General features: G+C 52.6%; 1 protein-coding gene across 3 annotated transcripts in view; it reads right to left on the reverse strand.

The window, feature by feature from the left end:
• Window positions 1-26,783, reverse strand: part of TRAPPC9 (trafficking protein particle complex subunit 9) — a 568,190-nt gene that overhangs the window by 432,426 nt on the left and 108,981 nt on the right. For all 3 annotated transcript variants that reach the window (XM_047842486.1, XM_047842485.1, XM_047842487.1), the window contains 4 exons: window positions 24,214-24,340; window positions 12,864-13,009; window positions 4,240-4,325; window positions 1,148-1,274 (listed from right to left, as the gene is read on the reverse strand). In XM_047842486.1, coding sequence (XP_047698442.1) covers window positions 1,148-1,274; window positions 4,240-4,325; window positions 12,864-13,009; window positions 24,214-24,340 — 486 coding nt within the window. The remainder of the gene's footprint in view (window positions 1-1,147; window positions 1,275-4,239; window positions 4,326-12,863; window positions 13,010-24,213; window positions 24,341-26,783) is intronic.

The following is a 26,783-nucleotide window of genomic DNA, read 5'->3' on the forward strand; positions in this document are numbered from 1 at the left end:
GAGCGCCGAAGCCACGTTACGGAGTCCAGCCCGGATGGGGCAGGTATGGGGAAGGTGCTAAGACTCGTGGTTAAGAGATGACACGGGCAGATGGGCACTGCGGAAAGGCCACTTGACAGCAGTGTGGGAAGCGGGCTCACCAGCCACCAAGACTTGACAGAGAAAGACGAGCCCATCCGTTGCTTTTGTGACAAACCCTGTAAGAAGGTCTCCTTCTGTCTCTGAGGGCCTGCAGAGGCAGACAGGAGCACTGAGGTTCCCGTCAGTAGGGCAGGGGCAGGGGTGGGGCTGGTGAGAGGCGGCAGGGGGCAAGGCAGCATCCGAGGACGCGCTTCGGGCACCCAGCAGGATGGTGACGCCCTCACCGAGATGGGGCAACCAAGGTGCCAGCCGGTCAGTGGTTGGCTATGCAGGTTCAGGAAAGGGGTCCGGATGGAGCCACGGCCTGGGAATCAGCAGCATATGGATGAGCCCTGAAGCCAGAGAAGTCACTGAGAGGACAGAGACTGCCTAGAGGTAGCCCGATGGGGGCGGGGGGGAAGAGGGCAGATGGGGGAAGGGAGGAGGGAAGGACAGAGCCTGGCCCTGAGGAATACCACGGAGGGTCGTGTAGAAGCAGCATCTGCAGGGCACTGAGTGTGAAGGGGAGCAGAAGGGGTGTCTGACAGAAGCTGGAGGAGGATGCCCACGAGGGCGGGTGGGCCGAGCAGCAACAGCAGACCAAACTGGGTCAGCCAGGGACAACCCCCGCACACGGCAGGTCACAACACCAACAGAGAGGGGGACAGTGGACTCTGCGTGTCTACACGGACCCTTGATGAGGTGTGGCAGGAGGGCCCGATGGCGGAGGGGAGCCCACAGGCACGTCTGCAGACCCACCGGAGGAGATGGGCCACACAGAACGGTGACAGGAGGGCGAAGAGGCCAGACACGGAGTCGGACCCATCCCGCTGTAACAGCGCTGAGGGCCGACTGCATCCCGGGCACTCAAAACCGTTCCTCTCCATGTCGCAGCCCCAGGCATCGTGATCTGGCCATCACCCCTGGACTCGGACCGACACCAGGGACCAGTGACGGGCCTCCGTGGGGCAGGACAGGGGGTTCGGCAGCCCTGCTGGAGCTGAACTCAGAAAGCAAGTCTCCTTACCGTTCACAGTAATCATTCCAGTCGTCTGTGGGACCCCAACGAGAGTCACTGGGTAAAGACCAGACTCCGCCGGAAGGGAGAGCGCCGCGGGGAGAGACTCGAAGTCCACGCCGCTGGTGAGGAGCCCCTAAAACAAGCAATAGCAACGTGGGACACAGCACAAAGCACCGCTGCCTCACGGGTCCCCCCAGACGCAGGGCGCCCGCCCGCCCACAGGCCCAGGCCACCGGGAGGAGGACGGCAATGCCTGGCCTGCATGAAGGTCCACAGAGAGCCGCAGGCTTGGTCTCGACGTGCATGTGACACAAACAACCTGGAAACGGGCAGCACTGTGGGTGCCTGAACAATTCCATCTCGATGTTAGCCCTGCTCTCCGTTGTTTTACCAAGTTGGAATGTAAACGTAATGGAAAAAAATAAAATATGTGAACACAGAGAAAAAAAACAAAGGATGGAAATACGATCATCCATCGACATCCCTCACTGAATGATCAAGTCATGTCACCATGTGCCAGGCTGTGCTCCACAGGGAACAAGACAGATTCCTCGGCTTCGGGGAGCCGCCCACAACCGTCAACAGCACAGGGATGTCAGTGCTCAGCACTTCTCCTCGGCGCTGTAACAGAGGTCCTACCCAGTGCAAGAGGCAAGAAAAAGAAACTAAAGGCACGCAAACAGTTTACTCGCAAAAACCAAAACTATAAACATAAAAAGCCCTGTGGAAACCACAAGGAACCTTGAACTGACAAGTGCGTTTAGCAAAGGCACAAAGTCAGCGTGAAAAAAAGCAAAGGTATTTCTATAATCCAGCAACAAACAAAAAATATTAGAAAATAAAATACAAAAACACCATTAACTAAGAGAACAGAAACATCGACCGCATGGCAGTCGAGCTGATGAACGACGGGTAAAGAGTGCTCCCCAGGCGAGGACACGCACGAAGGAGAGGCCCAGGACCTTTCTGGGGCTTGTCTTCCGCGGTGCCGCGGTCTACGTGGCCCTGAACCTACCAGACCCAGACACGCTACAGGACTGAGCCACTGAGCCAGCACAACGGTGCCGGGGCCCCAGTTCTCACGCTGACGGAAAGGACAAGGCGTGGGAAGGAGGAAGGCAGGACAGGGCCCCGTGGAGACTGGCGAGAGCCAGCGGCACCACCCTGAAGTCAGGGCTGACGCAGTCTGTACGTGTATCGTGCACACAAGTGCGTATGGGCGGGGGTGTGCGCGTGTAAGCAGATGTGTGCATGCAGGTGTATCTGTAAGCACATGTCTGCGTGCACGCGCGCATGCTTTTCCTCACTCTGTCTCTAGAGAGCCCCCAGAAGCAGACACTCCAGCAACACGGAGCGCACCTAGGCCCAGATCTGGAGCAAAAGTGCGCAATGATCTCCATGCAGAACAGAGGCAGTGGGCCGGAGAGCAGGCACAGAAACCAGAGGATGGCTAGTGGCTCCAGGCGAAACGTGTCGGCATTTTATTTCTTCTCAAAATAGCGATAAGCAAACGTGGCAAAGCGTGGACGGTGGACATTCTAGGAAGGCCTAACACTCCCTGTAACATTTCATACGCTTGAAATATTTCGTTATTTTTTCACTCTGGCCACGATCTCTGGGCTACCTTCTAGTGGCAATTTTTATTTTATTCTTTGTGCTTCCTTTTTATTAAAAAGCGCATATTACTTTTAAACCAGATAAAAATAAAAGCCACTTTTTAAGACAAAAAAAATCAGTGTGTCAGAAAGAACAGCAAGCATCTGCTACTTGAAGCACTTTGGGGAAAATTCTCTAAACAATTATCTCCCGATTCAGGCCAAGAGACAGAAAGTCACCATTAAGAGGCCTGATGCGAGAGCAAACCCTAAAGCGGGCAGCTTCTTGCACAAGAGGAGGACGACAGTACTCACTGCTGCCGGCCTCCTCTCTGAGCGACCTCAGGGCTGTAGGCTTGACGGTGGGCTGAGTGTCTCAGAGCTCAAATGAATTCTGGAGACCTATGTATGCCTCACGCGGAGAGCCGGCGCAGTACCTTCAATAGCCACCAGCGGGCCGGTGCACTCCCACTCTTCCTTCTATTCTCAGCTAAGCCTTTGTCTCTCCGGAAAGCCTTCCTGGACTCTCCACGGGGACCCTGCAGCATCTCGTGCACCCACAGCACTGACCACGGCAGGGACCGGGTCTCCCAAGGGCCCTGCCCGCGGCCTGATACGTGGCATGAGCACTCAGTAAGACATCTGCATGAAAAGCCCACCTCTTACCCTGAGCGTAAGTCATTCAACTCTGAAGGAAAACATGAACGATCTCAAAACCGTCCTTCACAAGTCTCTGAAAAATTACCAAGCAGTACTATACGCTAACATGCAGCATTAGATAACAATACACAGCGCAAAGCCTACGTGACAACGCACGGCAGCCGGTGGTGACCCGAGGCACCGAGCAGTGCTACATAATAATAAGCAGAGAAGACTTGAGAAACGGAACCCGTGTGACAGGTGGGAGGCTCTGCTCCGGAAACAGGATGAATCTGGAGAGACAGTACACATCTCCTTCCCACGGACTGTGGAATTGGGTGAGTGGCCCCAGGAGAGACCGCTACGGAGTGAACCTTCAATGCCCTCCACAAAACACGGGAACAGGAAAGCAGAATTCAAAGCAGAGAGAAACCTCACATTGGCGGTGCAGTAACTTCCACTCTTACCCCACACAGCCTGCTCTTCCCTCAGGCCTTGATCGTCTAGCAATAAAGTAAGGCTGATACTGAGCAGCGGACACAATATACACTTCGTAACCTGTGCCACTCTCATGTAAATTTCAACATGATTATTTCAAATCTCCCATCCAATCGACTACGCTTGGTATGTGTTCAAATCAGAGGTTATCTGTTCACGGATTCAACCACAGAGCACCAAGCACTAAGGACACAGAAATGACAAGACGTGGTCGGTCTTCCTTCACAAAAACCTTATAATCTCTGGCAAAACAAATATAAAAATAGACGCATATCATAGGGCGTGTGTCTCAAACATTAATTTAAAAACTTAGTTTCATGGTAAGCTGGTGTTGAGCCCAAAAGGTCAGTGGTTAGTGATACGTACCATGTTTTCAACTCGGAGTTCAAACGGCATCGGGTTGTAGACCATCAGCTGAACTTCACACACGTCTCCTTGAACCCACTGGAAATCTAGAAACACACACACACACAGCCATGCGTCAGCGGGTATCCTGCATATTTTACATGGTTTCAGATTACTCTCTGGCAATTCATCTTTCCAGTGAGACAGTGGGCATTAAGATCGTCTCTCGATGAAAATTCAAAGCCACCGTCACTGCAGCTTTTTCTCGAAAACAAAGTAAGTCACCACTGCCACTTGGATGCTTCGTATCCGCCTTTGGTCACCATCTTTATAGCAGGTTGAATTCATGCCAGGGTGTCAAATGCAGCTTTACAAACCTGAAATCAATCCAGACAGCACCACTCCCGGCGCAGACCTGTAAGTCACACAGACCTCCACTGACCCAGAGGCTGGTACTTAGGAAGACAGTGATAGTCAACTCCAGGGAGCATACACCATGACCCCCCCCCCCCCCCATCCCCTCTCTAAGAATGTGAGAGAAGATGGTGGCCTCTCCTCCAGGCCACGCCCAGGTCAGCTGTAGTCCAACAGCTGTCGAAGGCAGAATTCTGAGATGACCCCCGAGATCCCCAACCCTGGTGGGTACGCCCTGCATAATCTTCCCCCCACCCCAAGTGTGAATACGGTGATTAGGTTATGCTCTATAACAAAAGTGAAGGGATTTTGCATAAAGGTCCCAAATCACTTGGCTTCGAGCTCATCAATGGGAAATTGTCCTCGGGAGGGGCTGATCTAATTTAGGTAGGCCATTAAAAGGGACCGCACCCCTCCTGGGAGAAAAGATTCAAAGCATGAGTGGGTGTATGGAGAAGGCCACAGTGGCAAGAATCCAGAGGGCCTCGAAGAAATGGCAACGGTCCTGGTTAACAGCCAGCAAGAGAGCTGGGACTCCAGTCGTGCAACCACAAGGAAGGGAATGAGAACAACTTGAAGGACCCTGACCCAGATCCTTCCCTCCAGCCTCCAGATGAGGACAAAGCCCCAGCTGACACCTGGATTTCAGCCTGGGAGACCCTGAACAGTGGACCCAGCTAACGCACGCTAACTCCTGACCCACAGAAACAGCAAGAACATAAATCTCAGTTGTTCTAAGCTACTAAGGTGGTAGTGATTTGTTACAAAGCAACAGAAAACTAAAGCAGTCCCCACCTCCACTCCCCTGGCTCTCTGCTTCCTTTAAGATAACCCGTTCGCAAACCAGAAGGAACTTCGAAATCAATTAACATATGTTGGGCACGAGTCGTGTGGGTGTGAGGCACTGGTGAGGAGTTTATCTCATTACTCTTCATCATCACCTCGTGAGACAGGCCTCATAATCCCCATTGTGACAGGGCAGACACTCGAGGTCCAGACGAGTTCGTAAATGCGCCCAGGAATCACACAGCTAGAAGTGGTGCAGCAGGGCCTCGAACCCAGCACTGGGAACTCAAAGAGTATCTAGAACAGACACTGGTGTTAAAAGGGTTTTTCACAGTAGGTACTGAGATTTACTAGTTAGAATTCTTCAGCTTTCACCGAGCTTTCATAAAGATACCAGTGCAAACACTGCACCCGGCAGCCTGCACGCAGACTAGACCGGCCACGCCAAACCTGTGACACACGGCCCACAGCTGGCATCCTCAAACTGATGAAATAAAGAAATAGCCGGCCAGGTGAGTTCGTTTTAAAAGTGCTGGCACAACCGTGGGGCGCCTGGGTGACTCAGTCGGCTAAGCGTCCGACTCTTGGTTTTGGCTCAGGTCACGATCTCACGGTTTCATGGGTTCGAGCTCCTTACTGGGCTCCACACTGAGAGGACAGAGCCTGGCTGGGATTCTCTCTCTCCCTCTCTCTGCCCCTCCCCTGCTCATGCACTCTCTCTCTCAGAACAAATAAACTTCAAAAACAAATAAAAACTCAAAGTGCTTGCACAACCACGTGTTCATCTGAGCCTGCTGTCAATGCAGGGAAGTGGTCAGCAGAGCAAGGACGTCCTCATTCACACACAAGGAGCAGGCCCTGCCAGGCTGAAGGGCCGCCCTCCTGGCCACTGCGAGAAGGAGGCGGCTGAGAGCGGGACTCGCGGCTGCCGGGCTCCAGGCCCGTGCTCTCCTCGCTGTGCTGCCCCACCACGCTGGCCCCAGAAACCCAGGCCTCCTCCGACCTGCGTCCCGCCCCCTCCTTCCCCGGCCCCGCGGCCGTCAGGCGGAACCCGCCAGGACAGGCTCACAGAAGCCATCCTCCGGGGCACGCCGTGCCTCCACAGGGCCCTGCAGCAGCAGCTCTGAATCCACGCCGGGTGCCTTCCCACAGCCAGTGAAAACGTCACCTGTTTTAACAGGCTGCTCTGCCCGGCCGCTGAGGGGCCGTTTTCTCTGTCATTGTCAAAAAATCATCATTTAAAACCTCATTTTCTGGGGCGCCTGGGTGGCTCAGTCGGTTGAGCGTCCAACTTCGGCTCAGGTCATGATCTCACAGTTCGTGGGTTCGAGCCCCGCGTCGGGCTCTGTGCTGGCAGCTCGGAGCCTGGAGCCTGGAGCCTGCTTTGGAGCTTGGAGCCTGTTTCGAATTCTGTGTCTCCTTCTCTCTCTGCCCCTCCCCTGCTCACGCTCTGTCTCTCTCTGTCCCTCAAAAATAAGTAAATAAACATCTTTAGAAAACACTTTTAAAAGTCATTTTCCAGGGGCGCCTGGGTGGCGCAGTCAGTTAAGCGTCCGACGTCAGCCAGGTCACGATCTCGCGGTCCGGGAGTTCGAGCCCCGCGTCGGGCTCTGGGCTGATGGCTCAGAGCCTGGAGCCTGTTTCCGATTCTGTGTCTCCCTCTCTCTCTACCCCTCCCCCGTTCATGCTCTGTCTCTCTCTGTCCCAAAAATAAATAAAAAACGTTGAAAAAAAAAATTAAAAAAAAAAAAAGTCATTTTCCTGGGGTTCTGAAAGGAATCATTTAAACTTGCGTGGCCCCACTCTATAAAGGTAAATCTAAGAGAAATCACTGGTGACATCACCAGTCACGTGACTATTTTTTTTCTGAAAGAAGGAGATCATCTCTCCCAGCCTCCGCGTGTCAGACCACACGGTGGAGGCCCTTCCTCGAGATTTCCCCCTCAGAAACCGCAGAAGGGACAGCCACGGATCCAGGCCCTGCCCGCCCTGAGCCGCACCACACTCTGTCCACTACGCTGGATGACGCACGCGGCAGGACGCGCTCCTGAGCCCCCGCTGCATCCCCAGCACCTAGCACAGCGCTCGCCACAGCTGCCAGGGACCTTCGGAACATCCCCTCGCTCGACCCTCACGAGAGGCCTCTGCATGAGCCGCTCTGGTCTTCCGCACGGCAGCAGCCCGGGGAAACGCGGTCTCGTCTGAGGCTGCACCGTGGGAAGCCGCAAGGCCAGGTTGTGGCCCGAGGCCACGTGACAGCCACGGCCTGCCCGGGCCACCACACTGCCTCTGGGGCGGCGGCCGACCTCAGCACTGAGCCCGGCCCTGCCACCGTGTCCGAGCACCCATCACACAAACCCCCTGGCCCTGCCCGCTGTGCCCAAGCCCGGGGCATGTGCCACAATCGGCTCGGCCCAGAGCTGAACTAGGGCAGCAGCGACGCTGGCAACAAGCAGACAGAAAGATGGGTAAGGTCTTCCAAGCTGGAGCGCAGCCGGTCCCAGAAACTGCCCCCCGGGGTTTTTTGTTCCCGAACACTCTACGTCCCCTGCTGTGATGATGGCTCCCCCAATTATACGCAAAGATTCATTTATAGAGATGGGAGTTTTAGGTTAAAGATACATGATTCTTCAAACCTCTAGGCAGGTCTTCGCTGATGAGTGTATTGCCAAAAAGATACTGGAAGCCACAGAATATAAATTACATATTCCTACCCGTGGGTATTCAACAAATAACATGCATTTTGGCCGAGGCTTCTGTTATATTTCAGAAAAACCCTTGCATCATCCACGGAATTCATCCTCAGCCCAGATGAGCGGGCGCTTGTCACCGCAATGAGGACCCACATGATAAGGATAATTCCTGGGCTTTGACTCGTAAACCTCAGCCGGAGACTGGGTCCCGCACGCGCTGGCTGTCCAGCCCGGGGTAGGTCATTCTTACTGACTCAGTCTTAATCTTCTCCCTTGTCAATTGGGGATATAATGCCTGCAGCATCATGCAATTATGCGAATCACTGGAAAATGCTTGTTTAAGCTCTCTGCAACAATGCAGGGCATTATTTTCATAAAGAGAAGCCTCAACAATTTAAGACTGGAGAGGAAAAACTAAAGAGGCAGGACTGGCTCTAGAGGGGACTGGGGGAGGGGTTGGAGCCACAATCACACAGGCCCAGGCTGAGGTGATGGGGTGGGGAGGGGGTTGGCTAATGCTCTGCTGTCACCAGGTCAAACCTTCATAATTTCTGAACAAGGGGCCCCACAAATCATGCAGCTGGTCCTGAGAAGGAGTCTCATGCTTCCAGGCCTCCCAAATAACCTCTAGAAATTCCTCTAAACAAAATGGTGACAGTTTCCTAAAAACATTCTTTCGTGGAGAAAGCTCATGGCCAACTCCAACGAGACCGAAAAGAATAGCCAGAGACTCCAATGGCCCAAGGGAGTACAGCTTCCACTGCGACTGCCTGAAGACGAAGCCCGCCCACCATCAAGAGCCAGGAAGACACAGCCTGGAACTGGACCCCAGTCTTCCACCTCCAAAGAGGTCAAAGGACGCGTTTCCATGGGGAAAACAGGCCCCGCCCACGGGAGCCCCGGGCCCTCCCCGGTCTCCCCCCATGCACCCTGAGCCCCCCTGCTTCCTCCAGTCCTCCCAAGCCTGTCCTCCAGAGCAGGGGTGCCGGGGGGGGGGGGGGAGGGGCAGGAGAAACTGTCTCCAAATCAACAGACTCCAACTAGAATGTCAAAGACAAGCTTTCACCACAAACGCCTGTTTGGGGGGGGGGGGGGGGGGGGGTCTCTCCCCAGTAACATCCAGGAAACACTAGCAGCTGGTCACTCATTCACGTTAAGGAACATTTACCGGTCTTTGCTGACTCCATATCAGGTGCCAGTCCCCGCTGGACAACGGGAGGGAGCTGGCGGCACAGACCCCTACCACAGCCCTGGGCTGCCACAGATTCAATCACCAACGCGAGGGGAGCCACATCACCTGGCACCGCCACCGCCACCAGGGAGGCCACCAGGGGCAGAACGGCCTCTGTCACCCCCACGCAAGGGCCACCATGGCAGACCCGACGGCATCCGGCCGGCAGGGAGTGGGGGGGGATGTGGTTTTCAGGCTTTCGGCGCAAGCAGCCCGGCGAGGAGGGCGGGCAGCAGCATGCGGCTCCTGGGGAACATGCCCGTGGCCTGGTTCTCGTTCCCCTGATGGTGGCGCAAACGGAAAACACTCCAACACTGTCAGAGAAGGCTCAAGACCTCATCGTCTTAAATATATTTATTAAAGCTATGCAGTCGAGAAAGGCCAGGGTTCCAAAGCCACAGAGGAGGCTGGTTTTTTTCCACTTCAGCCCATCTCTGTTTAGTTAATGGCGCTAATTAAAACTAGCCATTATGTTATTTATTGGTCCACCTACTGGTACTTTCTACTGCTTGAAATTGCTACTTAACACTTCCCTCCAGCTTGTACCTACACCTCACGACTGCAGGGGCCACGACTACCTCGGCATCATTAGAACCGCAGGGCCCCAGCTGCCACATGCCTGGCAAGTAGGAAACCTGAGGGGAGTTTATCGATGGGTGAACGACTGAACCAATGGGGACACACACGCACACACGCGCGCACACGCACATACACAGAGAGACTGTAGTGTGCTTCGCACTTGGGATCCTGTTTTCAGAAACATATCAGAGGGGCACCTGGGCAGCTCAGTCCACTGAGTGTCCAACTTGAGCTCAGGTCCTGATCTCACGGTTCATGGGTTCAAGCTCTGCATTGAGCTCTCTGCTGACAGCGTGGAGAGATAAACTTAAAAAAAAAAAAGAAAAGAAACTGGGGCACCTGGGTGGCTCGGTCAGCTGAGCATCCAACTCCTGATTTCGGCTCAGGTCATGATCTTACAGTTCAGGAGTCTGAGCCCCATGTCACGCTCTGTGCTGACAGTGGAGAGCCTGCTTGGGATTTTCTTTCTCTCTCTCTCTCTCTCACCCTCTGTTTTTCAAGGACACGATCCCATATTTCTTCCTTTATTTGCTTCTTGTTTTAAATAACGAACCACCAGAGCCCCCCAAACCATACCTTGCTCCCCAAGAGACAACATCACCACCGAGGGAGCCTCTAGGACGCCTTCCGAAGTGTGAGGTTTCCCTGCCCCCAGCTGGTCCAACGCCTACTGCTTGTCCACGCTCAGTAGGAGAGTCAGCAGGTACCGCTGGTGACAGGCCTACCGTTTCAGACAACCCGACCTACCCCTCATCTTGTCATTCAACCTCTCGTGTGCTTACGCCCTGCCTGCCCACACTGAGCGGGACACCAGCAGAGGGCAGGGGCTGGTGTCATCACTCACTCGAGCCCCTGCCACATGTGCTCTGTGCTCGGCAGAAAACCGGAGGGCACCGGCCTGCTCTAAAAAGATGTGGACTCAGGTTTTCGCTCTGCCACCTGGGAGGTCATCACTCTTTGTTTCTGCAACTATAGAAGAAAACTAACATTTACTTCTTCCAGAAATACTAGGAAAACTGCATGCGCTGAAGTGTGACACCCTCAGATGAAGGTGGAACAAAGAAATGCCGGCCGTTACAAGAAAGCACGGGGTCTGTCGAGTACCCCCGGCCCAGGTACGCCCTCTGACTTAGGAACAACTTCCTCTCCAACAAAACACTTCGGTTTTAAGGTGTTCAGATAACTAACTGGGAATAAGGTTTATTATGAGATCCATACAGATGCTAAGAAATTCTAGTGCCGGTATTCACGTAAGAACTCTTCACTGAGACCATGTGGCGTGCATAATGCTGGCACTCTGGCCTTGAGCCACATGGTGCAAGCCAACAGGCACGAAATGCGCCAGGAGCCAAGGCCTGAGCTGAGTTCTTCAACAAGTCATTCAAACTTTCTGGCTCTCAGTTTCCGCATCTGTAAAATGGGGTTCATAATATCTACCCCATTCCTTCCAGCATCCGTGCAGCACTCTTCCAGCGGCTGGTGGGAGGACAGCGGGTGAACAGACGGCAGGGAAACAGAAACAGGTGAGCGCGTACCTGAGGACTATGAAGAGAACCCAGCGTCACGGAGGGCTGGGAGGGCGGCCCCAGCGGTGCAGGGATCAGAGAAGACCGCTCTCTCTGAGGATGGCACGGGGGATGAGCCCCGGGCAGAGGGCGTAGCCGGCACAAAGTCCCGAGACCGCAGCTAGACTGTAACATTCCAAGGACAGCAAGGAGCCGTGCGGCTGGGTGTGAGGACAGGGGCAGTAAGAGAGGCAGCAGCAGAACACAGAGGCAGGCCACGGACGGTCCATGCTGCAGGGCGGGGGTGGGGGTAAGTGCAGCAGGACCCCTGTACCCTGGGAGGAAGCTCCTCGTGGAGTCAGGCTGCCTTTTTGCTACCTTTAGGGTACAGATTAAGAGGAGGAGTAAAACAGGAGAAGAAAGCAGAGAGCAAAAGCTTCTCAGGTCTCGTGTTGAAACTCCTCAGAGGGAGTCAGCAATGACCCACCAGGGCCACGCCCGTCAACCCTTCAGCTACGACACTGTGACACACAGGCTCCCGTGTGGCAGCGCTGGGCACCATTATGTCAAGATGTAAGGGGCCCAAGGAAGGGGGAGCTGGCGGAGAACGAGACCCGCTGCTGGGCCAGGCTTTGGAAGGACAGAGAGGGGGCACCCGAGCCTGGGTCTGCTGCGAGGAAGGAGATGAGCAGACAGGGCTGAGACCCAGGGGGGAGCTTGGCGCACAGAAAAGCACGTTGGAGAGTCTCAAGAATGACCGCTGACCCTTATCTATCCCTGAAACACAGCTCACCGGTCCTTGCTGGGCCACCAGATGTCTTGGCATGGGCATCCGCAGCTCCAGCACAAACAAGGGCTCAACAGAGAAAAGAGAGTGATGCCCCTACCCCAGTCCAGCCCAAACCTAGGTCAGCCTCTGATGGCTGATGATTCCCAAGTCACTCTGGGCTCCAAAGATCACTCTCTGGTCGTCTGCCTCAGTCTAGATAACGCAAGTCTGCCCATTTCTAAAACTTCCCCAAAACTCACCTTTGATGGAATCAATTTTAAAAACTCAGATCTAGGGACGCCTCGGTGGCTCAGTTCAGCATCCAGCTCTAGATTTCAGCTCAGGTCATGATCTCACAGTGTGTGGGATCAAGCCCCACATCAGGCTCCACGCTGGCAGGCACAGCGTGCTTGGGATTCTCTCTCCCTCTCTCTCTGCTCCTCCCCCATGTGCTCTCTTCCTCTCTCAAAATAAATAAATAAGCGTTTTTTAAAAATAAAAGTAAAAGACAAAACATCAGATCTAGGGGCAAAGGTCTGACGCTGGCAGCAAATGGGACGAACTGACATGGAGCATACACACACATGCACGAAGGAAGCGGAACGTAGAAACGCCGGCGGAAGCCGGGCGGCAGGGCACAGCCAGGAAGCCGGGATAAATGGGCCTACCTATTTTCTTGTTCCGCTCTTCTCCACGGTTGTGTGCGATAATTGGCGAGTAGATGAAGGGGCTCTTGGTCGACACGTTCTGACCCAGCAAGCTTTTCATTTTCTGTGGCCGGAGGCTGGCGGGAAGGTTCAACAGCTTCACACGCCTGTTGTTTCAAATGGAACAAAAACACTTCAGCCGCCTTGTTAGTGTGGCCTCAGCATAAATACTGCCAAACCTCATGTGACAGAGAAACAACAAACCAAACAGCAGAAGGAGAAACACGCTGCACCTGACCTCAGGGGACCGTGCTCCCCAGGGCGGACAGCAGTCACACCCTCGGCCAGCCCCCGGGGCCAAGAGGACCCGGCCGAAATCCGAACTGCACCGCTTGCCAGCTCCACGCCTGGGGACAAGTGCCTTGCCCTTTCTGCACCGGGCCCCTCGTCTACAGGACGCGCACGGGGCCCTCCCCCCACCGACTACTGGGAGGCTTCGAGTCAAGGCTCCGGTACCTGCCGGGCGGCACAGGCTGGCTCCCTGCCACCTGCCTCCCCACCAGTGGGCGCACCCTCCACACGGAGGAGCCCCTGACCGTGAGAGCCAAAGGTGCCAGGTACAAAGGCTGATAGTGCCGTCTGCTCTCCTGAGGAGGAGGGCTGACTCCCCAGCAGCACAGCCTGTGTCTTAAGCTGCTGTCCCTGCTGTAGGTGTTCGCTCACAGCCACTCACGCTCAGGTCGGTCAGCTACCGTTTATCTGGAAGTGGCCGAACTCCGCAGCCTGAGCACATCCAGACCCCTGCTCCTCACTTCTTACACATCACCTCAGTTAAGCATCCCAACCACCCTCCCAGCTTGGGTTCTATCACTATGTCCTCCGCGTCATCAATCAGGTAACTGACACGAGAGAGACTGCAAATTACCCCAATCACACGGCCTAAAGCTGTGACACCACAGGAGGTGCTATGCTTCTTTTTTAATATGAAATTTATTGTCAAATTGGTTTCCATACGACACCCAGTGCTCATCCCAACAGGTGCCCTCCTCGATGCCCCTCCCCCACCCTCTCCTCCCTCCCACCCCCCATCAACCCTCAGTTTGTTCTCAGTTTTTAAGAGTCTCTCATGGTTTGCCTCCCTCCCGCTCTGTAACTTTTTTTTCCCCTTCCCCTCCCCCATGGTCTTCTGTTAAGTTTCTCAGGATCCACATAAGAGTGAAAACATATGGTATCTGTCTTTCTCTGTATGGCTTATTTCATTTAGCATAACACTCTCCAGTTCCAACCACATTGCTACAAAAGGCCATATTTCATTCTTTCTCATTGCCAAGTAGTATTCCATTGTGTATATAAACCACAATTTCTTTATCCATTCATCAGTTGATGGACATTTAGGCTCTTTCCATAATTTGGCTATTGTTGAAAGTGCTGCTGTAAACATTGGGGTACAAGTGCCCTTGTGCATCGGCACTCCTGTATCCCTTGGGTAGATTCCTAGCAATGCTATTGCTGGGTCATAGGGTAGACCTATTGTTAATTTTTTGAGGAACCTCCACACTGTTTTCCAGAGCAGCTGCACCAGTTTGCATTCCCACCAACAGTGCAAGAGGGTTCCCATTTCTCCACATCCTCTCCAGCATCTATAGTCTCCTGATTTGTTCATTTTAGCCACTCTGACTGGCGTGAGGTGGTATCTCAATGTGGTTTTGATTTGTATTTCCCTGATGAGGAGCGACGTTGAGCATCTTTTCATGTGCCTGTTGGCCATCTGGATGTCTTCTTTAGAGAAGTGTCTATTCATGTTTTCTGCCCATTTCTTCACTGGATGATTTGTTTTTCGGGTGTGGAGTTTGGTGAGTTCTTTATAGATTTTTGGATACTAGCCCTTTGTCCAATATGTCATTTGCAAATATGTTTTTCCATTCTGTTGGTTGCCTTTGAGTTTTGTTGATTGTTTCCTTTGCAGGGCAGAAGATTTTTATCTTCATGAGGTGCCAATGGTTCATTTTTGCTTTTAATTCCCTTGCCTTTGGAGATGTGTCAAGTAAGAAATTGCTGCAGCTGAGGTCAGAGAAATTTTTCCTGCTTTCTCCTCTAGGGTTTTGGTGGTTTCCCGCCTCACATTCAAGTCCTTCATCCATTTTGAGTTTATTTTTGTGAAGAGTGTAAGAAAGTGGTCTAGTTTTATTCTTCCGAATGTTGCTGTCCAGTTCTGCCAGCACCATTTGTGAAAGAGACTATCTTTTTTCCATTGGATGTTCTTTCCTGCTTTGTCCATACTTGTTGGCCATACTTTTGTGGGTCCAATTCTGGAGTCTCTATTCCATTGGTCTATGTGTCTGTGTTTGTGCCAATACCATGCTGTCTTGATGATTACAGCTTTGTAGTAGAGGCTAAAGTCTGGGATTGTGATGCCTCCTGCTTTGGTGTTCTTCTTCAAAATTATTTTGGCTATTTGGGGTCTTTTGTGGTTCAATACAAATTTTAGGATTGCTTGTTCTAGTTTCGAGAAGAATGCTGGTGCAATTTTGATTGGGATTGCATTGAATGTGTAGATTGCTTTGGGTAGTATTGACATTTTAACGATATTTATTCTTCCAACCCATGAGCATGGAATGTTTTTCCATTTCTTTATATCTTCTTCAATTTCCTTCATAAGCTTTCTATAGTTTTCAGCATACAGATCTTTTACATATTTGGTTAGGTTTATTCCTAGGTATTTTATGATTCTTGGTGCAATTGTATATGGGATCCGTTTCTTTGTCTTTCTGTTGCTTATTAGTGTATAAGAATGCAACTGATTTCTGAGCTAAGCCTGCCCCTCCCGCCCCTGTGCACCTTGCGGATCCACCCCAGCTAATACGCCCTTGGCCAGATCCCATCAAAGCAGCACAAGCCTGGCAGTGTGCATGTAGCCCAGACAGGGGCCACACCACTCCACAGTGAGTCCTGCCCCTGGGAAAGGGGAAGATAAGGTACACACCAGTCTGACCGTGGCCCCAGCAGTGGGCTGGGGGCAGACATCAGGTCTGACTGCAGCCCCACCCACCAACACAAGTTACTCCGGAGAGCACAAGGAAGTGCCCTGCAGTTTGGAGCCACCGCAGGGACTACCCAAAAAGGCACTATGCCCTTAAACCACAGCACCTGTGACCCTCCATGACCAGCTAGGCATAACCCCAGTGGGGTTAGAATCTGGAATGTTCCAAGGCCAGGCACTGACAGGACAGGGTGGAGGTGGGACGCTGGGTGGCCTGGCAGCAACCCTCCCAGCACACCTGCCCTCTGCACATGCAGCGCCTCCTGGCAGGAAGAGAAGGCCAGCAGGTCGTGAGGGAGCCATGGGCATCCCCCTGGAACTCAGCCCTTTGTTTGTTTCTCATTTCCTTTCAGCACCTTTAGGACGTTGTTTTTCACATATTTTTTATCCCATCTGTTGATGGGCGTTTGGGTTGTCTCCGTGCCTGGGCCATTGTGAGTAATGCTGCAACGAACACGGGGGTGCACACGTCTCCTCGAGAGGCTGTTTTCACCCCCTTTGGATCCATACGCAGAAGCAAGATTGCTGCATCATATGGCGGATCTATTTTTAACGTTCTGAGGAACCTCCACGGTGGGTGGACTGATTTACATTCCCACCAACGGCACACAAGGTTCCCTCTTGTCCACATCCTCTTGTCTTCTTGACAACAGCCACAGTAACAGGTGCACGGTGATAGCTCGTTGTGGTCTCGATTCGCATCTCCCTGATGACGAGTGACGCCGAGCACCTCTGTGGTGCAGACACACAACAGGATGTCACTCAGCCACGAGACGACGCACGCTGAAGCAGTGCGCCAGCCTCCAGCTCTCTCCCCTCCACCACGCGGCGATCCGGGAGGCCAGATACTGGCACAGTGGGGCACAGGCGTGGACGCAGGCTCCGGGTCACCGAGTAGCCTCAGAGGTCACCCGCCCTGGAAAACTGCCTGACTTGCATCAAACTTCGTGTGAGACATAAACCCTTGTTGTAAGGGCTCATCTCTCCGAGATTCAGGGTTAGTATTTCTGCCACAGCGCAGGCTAACCCACTTTGACTAATAAAGACCCCCGTGTAGAATCGGCACAATCAGTGCCTTTCTCAGCTGGAAGGAATCTCAGATACCTAGTGCAATCCTGTCCTATGCACAAGTATCCCTACGGCACGTAGCGGTCGCTCACAACTCCCCCCGGCCCCACCGTGGACTGTCACAGCCACACGCATGACTGTCATCCGTTTTCCACAACGATCCAAGGGAGGAGACAGAGCTTACAAACCAAAGTGCTCCAAGCCAAGGATTCTATCTTGCACACTTGCTCTGACTCCCCTGTCTCTGCATGCACCCAGTATGCTTTATTCATACTGGATCAGAACCACTCACAATTTCTTACCTGTTTCAGTTTGGCTGTGAGCTCTCTAAGGACAGGGCACCTGGGCACCCAGTGCCCGGTAGCTCAAGAAACACTGAATGAATCACCTCCCAAAGCTGAATTTCTAACTCAGCTTCCAAATCTTTCAAAACTATAAACTCAAGCCAAAGCAGTTGATCACCAATAGTGGCAAACCCTAGCTGTCCGCAAGCATTCAAAAAGTTACGTGCCACACTACACTGGGACTAAGGTGACCAAACCTCAAGACTGGCCAGGGTGCTATGCCTGGTATGGATCTCATGTCCAGCCAAAAGCGTTCACCTGCTGGTAATTCTCAGGCTGCCCCCTGAGAAGCATACCGAGGTGCGCACAGACCCTGACCAGAGTCTGAAGGAACCACCAGCTATTCAACTGTCATGGATTACGTCATCCCCCTGCACCTCGGCCTTTCCACCTGCAGAACAGGAAAACAACCGCTAGCTGATAATGCTATGGGGAAAGAGGACACCTCCTTTCCTAGTTCCACGCCTCCGTGGGAAGGGCTGTCCTCAGAGTAATGGTCCTGTCCTCGCTCTGCCCCTCCCTCACTCCTCCTAAGGCAGGTGGCCAATTTGGAAGGAGAACCAGCTTGTGCAATGCTCAGCACCTTCTCTTGGGGCCTGCCTGCAGAGGGCACACACTGCAAAGAGGCGTAGTCACCGGGCTTTGTTAGACACTGGGGTGGCATCATCTGGCCAGACCTGGGCCATGCCGCTCACTGGATCTTCCGTCTGCCTGAGACAAGTCTTTGTTTCTACTGATCCAAACTCAGGCAAAGACGGAGAAGTATGTGAAGTGATATATTCAAGCTGTAGCAGGCCACTTTTGAGGACTAAGCAAGCTCCTACATCTAGAGCACCTGTAATAGTGCCTAACACAGAGTGGGTTGCAAAAGCCTTTCTCTTCCGCCCCTTAAAACAACACTTGTTTACCAACAGACACCAAAGCCCCTGGTGCAAAGACTCCAACACTGGACTGGAATAAAGAAATTAAGTTCTGGTTCCAAGCCTGCTGGGCCCAGACTGGTTCCAAGACTGCTGAGCCTTGGACCAAGCATAGTGTCATGTTTATTTACGTGTAAAACGATTCTGTTTTCTTACAACACAAAGAGCTCTCCACCCCATGCCACAGTCACCACCTAAAAACGAGATGTCATCTGTGATTCTATAGGATTCCTCTATACAAGCACAGAAATTCCAGAGCTCATAAAAGGTTTCTATAATAGGCAGAAGAGGGGCCCCTGGGTGGCTCAGCTGAGCATCTGACTCTTGATTTCAGCTCAGGTCATGATCCCAGGGTCGTGGGATTGAGCCCTGCCTCGGGCTTTGCGCTGAGGGTGGAGCCTGCTTGGGATTCTCTGTCTCTCTCTCTCTCTCTCTCTCTCTCTCCCTCTGCCCCTCCCACCTGCTCACTCTCTTGGAAAAAAAAAAAAAACACAGAAGTAAAAAATAAACTAAAATTAAATATGCAAAGGAATTCAAAGAGAAGGAATTCTATGGTCAGCCAGAAAAGTAACCCAACAAGCAGTCACAGCATTCATTCATAACTCAAAACTTGGCATCAAATGTCTTTTTATAAAATGTATCCTATGGAAGAACAATTATTGAGCCCTTGACCTAAAGGAAACATAGTTCATTTAGCAGGAATCACTGCAAAACTAATAACATTATACATAGTCTGTGAAGCCGCCAACAGGAAAGCAGATTTCCAGGGATAAAGTGTCCAAAACAGGGCTCATATTTAGAGATTCCACTTGGAAAATGCCGACCTGTCAAAGCCTGACTGTGGCTGATGGGGACCATGCAGGGCAGCGCAGAGCACCCCCTGGGATCGCGACATGAGCCACACCAACGACAGGAAGCGGGGAAAGCTGCCGACCTTCTCTTGCTTGGTTTTGACTCCATCTACCTTCTTCACAGCAGAAACCTATCTACGAACCTGCCGGGGACCTCTGCACGGAGGGGCAGGGACTAGAGCAGCCACACGTGCCCCACACTTGGCCAAACACGACCAACACGGCTGGAAAGGGCTCACGTGCCGCCACGGCAGTGACACGTGAGCACCACAGTTCTCACGATCCCCACAAAGCGCTTGTGAGATGCGTCAGGGAGGTTATGCGTGTGGCGATCACACAGAGAAAAGATGCTGGGCAGAGGCTGAACGTGATGAGGTCCCAGGAGCCGAGCCCGGACTGGGACCTGGGATCTGGGAGGCTGGCTGCCCAGCTTCATCAACCAGGAAAACAGCCCCAACTATCATGGCCTCTAGGCCCCTTTGTGAATAAATACCTGTAACCCTTCCTCAAATAATACAATTAACTTTAAGTTTTAGGGGCACCTGGCTGGCTCAGTCAGTAGAACATGCAACTCCTGATTTCGGGATTGAGAGTTTGAACCCCACGTTGGGTGTAGAGATGACTTAAAAATAAAATTTTTAACAACAACAACAAAAAAAAAGTTTAAGTTTTTTTTTTTTTTTTATTTTTTTTTTCAACGTTTATTTATTTTTGCGACAGAGAGAGACAGAGCATGAATGGGGGAGGGGCAGAGAGAGAGGGAGACACAGAATCGGAAACAGGCTCCAGGCTCTGAGCCATCAGCCCAGAGCCTGACATGGGGCTCGAACTCCCGGACCGGGAGATCGTGACCTGGCTGAAGTCGGACGCTTAACCAACTGCGCCACCCAGGCGCCCCAAAAAGTTTAAGTTTTAAAAGTACCGAAGCCACTCAAAGCCACTCAAAGCCCATTCCGACTGGAGGGTTTGATCCTTATCAATTAGAATACCCACACGAACTCTAGAGCTCTTTCCCAGACTAAAGAAGTCCAATATTAGTTTCTCAGAAAGCAACCAGCAAGTCCTCCCCCGACACCGCCCCTAGATGAACCCTCACTGTTTACTGTAAATGGCGGCTAAGCTTTACTACCACTTCTTCCTTAATAATTCACAACTTCAGTACGTGAACACTCTACAGGACTGTTAGTGGCCTTTGTGTACATTATCATTTTATGGAGATTTCTAGAAGGAACAAAACAAGAGGGCTTCTGGTTTTCATGGGACTTCCTCTGCTCTCACTCTGGGCAGTGGGAACCAGATGTGGGTTTGGCAGCCTCCTGCTTGACCATTCGGTGTGGGTGTGGCTCTTGCCTGACCACAACTGAAGCCCCGGCATTCACCACTGGGCTGAGCAGCTCAGGCACTCGACAAATATTCGATCAACTGAAATTTAGAATAGAATTACAGCAGAGGGGCGCCTGGGTGGCTCAGTTGGTTAAGCGGCTGACTCCGGCTCAGGTCATGATCTCACGGCTCGGGGTTTCGAGCCCCGAGTCAGGCTCTGTGCTGACAGCTCGGAGCCTGGAGCCTGCTTCGGATTCTGTCTCCCTCTCTCTCTGCCCCTCCCCCACTCACGCTCTGTCTCTCTCTGTCTCAAAAATAAGTAAACATTAAAAATTTTTTAATTGGGGCGCCTGGGTGGCTCAGTCAGTTAAGCGGCCGACTTCAGCTCAGGTCACGATTTCACGGTCCGTGAGTTTGAGCCCTGCATCGGGCTCTGTGCTGACAGCTCAGAGTCTGGAGCCTGCTTCCTATTCTGTGTCTTCCTCTCTCTGACCCTCCCCTGTTCATGCTCTGTCTCTCTCTGTCTCAAAAATAAATAAATGTTAAAAAAAATTTTTTTTTAAATAAAAAAATAAAAATTTTTTAAATGAGAAAAGAATAAAATTACAGCAGGGATATCTTTTGGCCCCTTTTGTTGGGCTAATTTGCATCACATGACTACTTTAACCGCTTCTGGGTGAGCCCAGGTCACATGCCCATGCCACACACAGCAGGTAAGTATTTCCTGTAAGCTGATGAGATGGTTTTACTGTCAAGGACGAGGCAAGTTCTCAACAGACGTAAGGGCTCCAGTCTTCTCTTCTACAGCTGAAGCCAAGCCCACGAGGCATCTCCAGCAAGATAGCAGCCTGTGCCTCACAATCCTACCCATCGGGTCTGGTCACTCACGGCTGTGGGCCTTTTTCAACCAGCTCCTCTGGAACACTTCCCGGAAGCTTAGTCTTCAACTGCACCTAATGCTGAGCTCCTCCTGGGGCTACAGGGCTGACTCTTGATGCCTGGCTTGAATCTGGCTCTAATTATGCGGACAAAGTCCTTGTTTCCAGGCACGAGTGCCCGAAATGTCGTCCCAGTCCACATGAGCTGCATCGGCCCTCTCCAAGAGAAATGAGGAACGCGGGTTTTGTAGGAGGGTGGCAATCCCACACGCAGCGTGGACCCCCGACCATCCCACCCAGGCTCTCTGAGCTCCCACCGTGCTCCGCAGTCTGACTGAACACCAATCACGTGGTCTGCCACCTATAATCAGCATCTGCGCTTGCTTTCTCACACGATGGTACAGGTCTCAGTCTCCACCGCTTAACTCTCGTCAAAATCTTGCTCCTGAGAAATCACACTCATGCCTGTTGTATATGCAGCCCCCACAATGCAAGACACTCCCCACTGTATGGCGGGGACAATCCAGACCATTAGAGTGCCGGTCGTGGTCCGTCAGGCCTGCTGTGACACAAATACCAAACACAGGGGGGCCTAAACAGCAAATGTCTCCCCCTCACAGCTCTGGAGGCTGAAGTCCCAGACCAGGATGCCAGCACGCTTGGGCCCTCGAGGGCCCTCGTCATGGTTCCCAGGGTGTCCTCACACAGAGGAGAGAAAGAGCCCTGTCCCCTTCATCCAGAGTCAAGTTGCGGCCGAAAGAAATTACAATGTACATGGAGGGTGTACGTATTTGCGCCTGGGGGGTTTCAGGAAAGGCTGTAGAGGAGAGATATTCCTTGAACTAAATCTTGAAAGACGACTAAGTAACAGGCAGTTGGGGCAGCAGAGACATTTCAAGCAGAAGACGAAGCCCAAACAAAGGAATAAAACCCCGTCACACACTTCTGCGACCCCAAGTGCTTGTGCAAGGTGCACGGCCCTGGTGGGACCAGAGGAACAGGAGCTCACAGCAAAATCTGGAGATCGAGAGGCCACAGGCAGCCCTGTAAAGTCACGCAAAGCAAACAAGTCGGGTTCTGTCCCATGAGCAACGGGGAGCAAGGCAGGCTGGGAGATGTGCCGACCTGCCAAATCTTCCAAAGGGGTTTCCTTCCACTTCACCAGTGGTGCTGATCTGCCGTGGGGTGAAGAACCCACCCACGGGGCATCTCACACCTGATTACATGCAGGCATGAGTGGGGTGACGAATGAGTCACCGGGACAAACGGCTTATTTCTGAGGCTGACGGTCTCTGAGAACCGTTCAGAACGTGTTTACACCTGGTGGGTAGTACATAAAACCAGTTTTTTGTAGATCATCCCTGACCACACCAGGCAAGAGAACTGGCACCGGGCCTCCGGCAAGGCTCACCTCGCTGTTCAGAGGCAGCTCCCCAGCACAGGTTCGTTGCCGAAACACTGGTCGCTGAAGATTTAACAGTATTTGCCTAAACGTCAGACCACCTGCTTCTACCCAATCTGTTTCATCTAAGGATTTTAGACAGCTAGGGGATTAAAGAGCTAACATCACGGTATTTTTTCAATCAATTCTCTATTTGCAAATGTAGGTGTAAGATGTCTCCAAGAAGAAAACGGAGATTTACTGAGTGCTTGGATGTGCCAGCCACTGGGCTCCAGGCTTTTGTAAGCATCAGCTCAGCTAAAACAACACCAACGGCCCCAGGAGGACCAATTTTTACACCCATTTTAAAGATCTGAAACTGAGGCTCACAGAACCAAGGTCACACACTAGTAAAGAATAAACCCTACGTTCTAACTTCCATACGGGGCTGCCTCTGTGACATAACCTTCCCCTCCCGGTGTCTCTGTGTGGAGAAAAGCACTTTTCCTCCTCAGCCCCGAAAACCTGCCAGGACCAACCCACCCTGCTCCACTGACAAAACTCCCGGCCACGTGGGGATCTAGATGCAGCACCAAAATCCTAGAATGTTCTGTTACGTTCAAGATGTTCTATTATGCAAATTTAGACGCTGACAGTTCATGATGAAGATGAAAAATCATTTAAGAAGACCACAGACAGTGGCGCATACTGTGAGGCAGACCAGCAGTGGGTGCAATGGAGACCCAAGACTCTCCTACCCATGGCGGGTGTGTGCAGCAGGAGGGAGTGCCGGCAAAGGCCTCCTAAAAACCAGGCCTGTAATGAGTCTGAAAAAACGAGCGTGCACTCGACAGGTTACTGCCGGGGAGAAGAAAGACGGACCCCAGGGCACGCACGGCGTCAGGGAAGTCACCAAAGTGTGTGGGAGGGGCTACACCCTTGTCCGTGTGGCAGGGGCCTGTGGTCTAAGGAGAGGGGAAACCCTGGAAGCCTGTAGGAGGAAGATGCAAGGTCAGGTATGTCTCATCCCCGCAGAGGTCACGCCGCGGGCCCTGGAAGCAGGCAGACCAGGGTCTGCATCTGGTTGTGTCGTCCACGAGGCACACGGCAGTTACACGATGCCACTGGCCCGATTCTCTCATCGACACGATACTCCCACTTCCTAGCGCCACTGCTGAGATTTAATGAGATAATGAACCAGATACACAGCAATCAAACATTGAAACTCTCAGGGGTGGAGGGGAGGGAGCAGGGCGGCTCAGTCAGTTAAGCGTCCAACTCGTGATTTCGGCTCAGGTCAGGATCTCGTGCTTTCACGAGTTCGAGCCCCTCATCGGGCTCTGCAACAGGCAGCATGGAACCTGCTTGGGATTCTCTCTCTCTCCCTCTCTCTTTGCCCCTCCCCCACTCTCACTGTCTCTGACTCTCTCAAAATAAATAAATAAAACTTAAAAATTTTTTAAAAAGAGAATGGAAACTCTTGTCAAGGTCTACATTTATGACGCAAGTGGTAGAAAAATCTGGCAGTGAGGCGCCCGTTGGGCACGCTGGCAGGGCCCGCCTTACCTGACGATGGGAAGCTTGGTGAAGGGCACTGGAGGCAGGGTGGGCCCACCTGGGAGGGTGAGGAGTTCCATGGTCCCAGGACATTTGCACGTGTAGTTCTCCAGGCTCTGAGTCACGTCTTTCTTTTCTGAAAAGAAAAAAACAAAATGAAGGTCAATTAAATAAGAGTAAAAGTAGGGGTCTTTGGGTTTTGCGGGGGGGTGGGGGTGGTTTGAGCAAAATAAAATTCTTAACCCAATCCATGCCAGTCCAGCGAGTCCATATTGTGACAGAAATGAAGGGGCGCTGCTACAAGAGACCAAAAGAAAGCAGATGCTTTATTCACTTCATTTAAATCATCACCAGCAATGGCTCCATTCAGGGGCATATGGATAAAAAGGAAGTTGAATTACTGTCTTCCGGAAGACTTCATTTCCCAAGAGAAAGAATCCTTACCAAATTCCAAGAAAGTCAGTAGGCAGGCAGCACTGGAGAATCAGTATATTTTATTACCTGACAAACACATTTCCAGAAATTACTAGGTACCAAGGTAAATGCCAGGCCCTTTCCCCAAGGAGTCTACGATCCATCTGTGTCATAGATATTTAAGAGAATAATTACAAACCCAGACTATTTTGCTCCACCCCACCCCCACCCCTTGGCTGGGACGGAGGAAAACAGGATACAGGGAACGCCGGCTAACGGTCCACAACGTGCTCACAGGCTTTGTAACACCCCGGAGCCCCAGAGCACGTTACACACCCCAAACTGCGTAACTACTCAGGAAGGCAGGCATCACGATGCTCTTGTTACAAATGGAAGAGCTGAGACCAAACCAGGCCCAAGGCTTGTCAAAGATGTGTCAGACCTAAGCCAGTGGTCTTGTCACTGATCCCTTTGGAAGGATTAAGGGAGGCGGAAAGGGAGTTCACTCCTCCTGGCTTCCATTTCGTCTGCCACTGCCTGCAGGGAAAGGCGGAGGGCACGGGGACAGTGGTGACAGAGGGACACAACACCTAGGAGTCGCCCCAGCTTCAGATGAATGGCTTGGTCCCGCTGGTCCAAGGTGGGATCGCCTTAGGGGAAGGCATTCAACCAGAGCCAACCTTCTGCTCTGAAGAAACTACTCAGGATGGAAAGAGGTAAAGCATTAAAAAGCAGTGACTGGCAGGGGCACCTGGGTGGCCCAGTCGGTTAAGCATTCGACTTCGGCTCAGGTCATGACCTCGCGGTCTGTGAGTTCGAGCCCTGCGTCGGGCTCTGGGCTGACGGCTCAGAGCCTGGAGCCTGTTTTGGATTCCGTGTCTCCCTCTCCCTCTGCCCCTGCCCTGCTCACGCTCTGCCTCTGTCTCTCTCTCTCTCTCAAAAAGAAAAAAGAAAGCCATGAGTGGCAGATGTGAGCACTGAGCGCAGTGAGACAGTGAGAGCTGACGGTCATCACACAGCCACACGGCTGCACTGAGAGAGAGGGGACAAGGTTGCCAGAGACCAGATATAGTGCTCCTCCGGGACTGGGGACCATAAGTAGCAAATATCGAGGCAAGGACACGTATTTTAACTGGTAAAAGCTGCTGCCACAGGCATTTCTGTGTCTAAGCAGCATTCTCCGGGAAAGGGGGGGGCAAGAAAGCAACCAGAATTAACTTTGGATGTGACACTGTAATGTTTATCTGCAAGATGAACAAAATTCTTTAAACAAGGAAATCATCTTCGATGTCTACATGATAAATCTCCTGAAGGGCTCCAGGCGATGGCGTGCAAATGACCTCATTTGCCTAATGCGGGGTACGGCGCTCGTGGCTTAGGTGTCTTATTAAGTTGGATTACGGCCTCTGAGTAAACCCTGCTGAAAGGAAGAGGGAAATGAATCTACCTGTGAAGCCTAACGCCCCCTGCAAAGTCATCCAGGAGGAGCCCCGCAGCACATGCCTCGGCTTAGCCATGGATCGGCCTTTCCGCGCCGACACTGTGCACGGCGCGAGTGCCAGCAGGGAGGCACCGCGGCTGCCGGCTTCTCGTGCAGGGCCGGCTCACCGGGGACCCCACGGCCTGTGCATTCCGGCCCCTCCTTTCCGTCTGCTCGCTGTCCAGGCGGGGGATGAGCCTGGCTGCGAGCGTCCTCGGGGCTCTGCGGAAGCCAGGTGAACCGGCCAACATCTCAGGAGCCGCTTACGCTGCTCCATGTGCACGGGGCCCTCCCCGCCAGCTGTGCGCGGTGGCTCCAGGCAGATCAACTCTCTCCTCACCTCCCATCAGGTGACATGCTAATAAGCTGCTGAGGGGGAGGCCCCACCCCCCGGAGCCAGGGAGGGGACGTGGGGGTGTCACTGGTTCCTGACATGACTATCGGCCAATTCTCCTCCCTTATCCCTCTCACGGCACTACATCAGGAGCGCCCTCTGCACCACGCTCACGTCCGGGGCGCCCTCTGTCACCACGCTCACGTAGGGGGCACCCATGCCTTCTGGAGCTTCCACAGGGCACAGGAACTAGGACCACGTCCCACCACCCAGAGACTTCATGTCACTGCAGTGGAGTTTCCGGAGTAAATGCTTGTGTGTGATCGCTGGTGAGGTCCATCCGATGGGAAG

The sequence above is a fragment of the Prionailurus viverrinus genome, chromosome F2, assembly GCF_022837055.1.
Source record: "Prionailurus viverrinus isolate Anna chromosome F2, UM_Priviv_1.0, whole genome shotgun sequence".
Taxonomy (NCBI): Eukaryota; Metazoa; Chordata; class Mammalia; order Carnivora; family Felidae; genus Prionailurus; species Prionailurus viverrinus.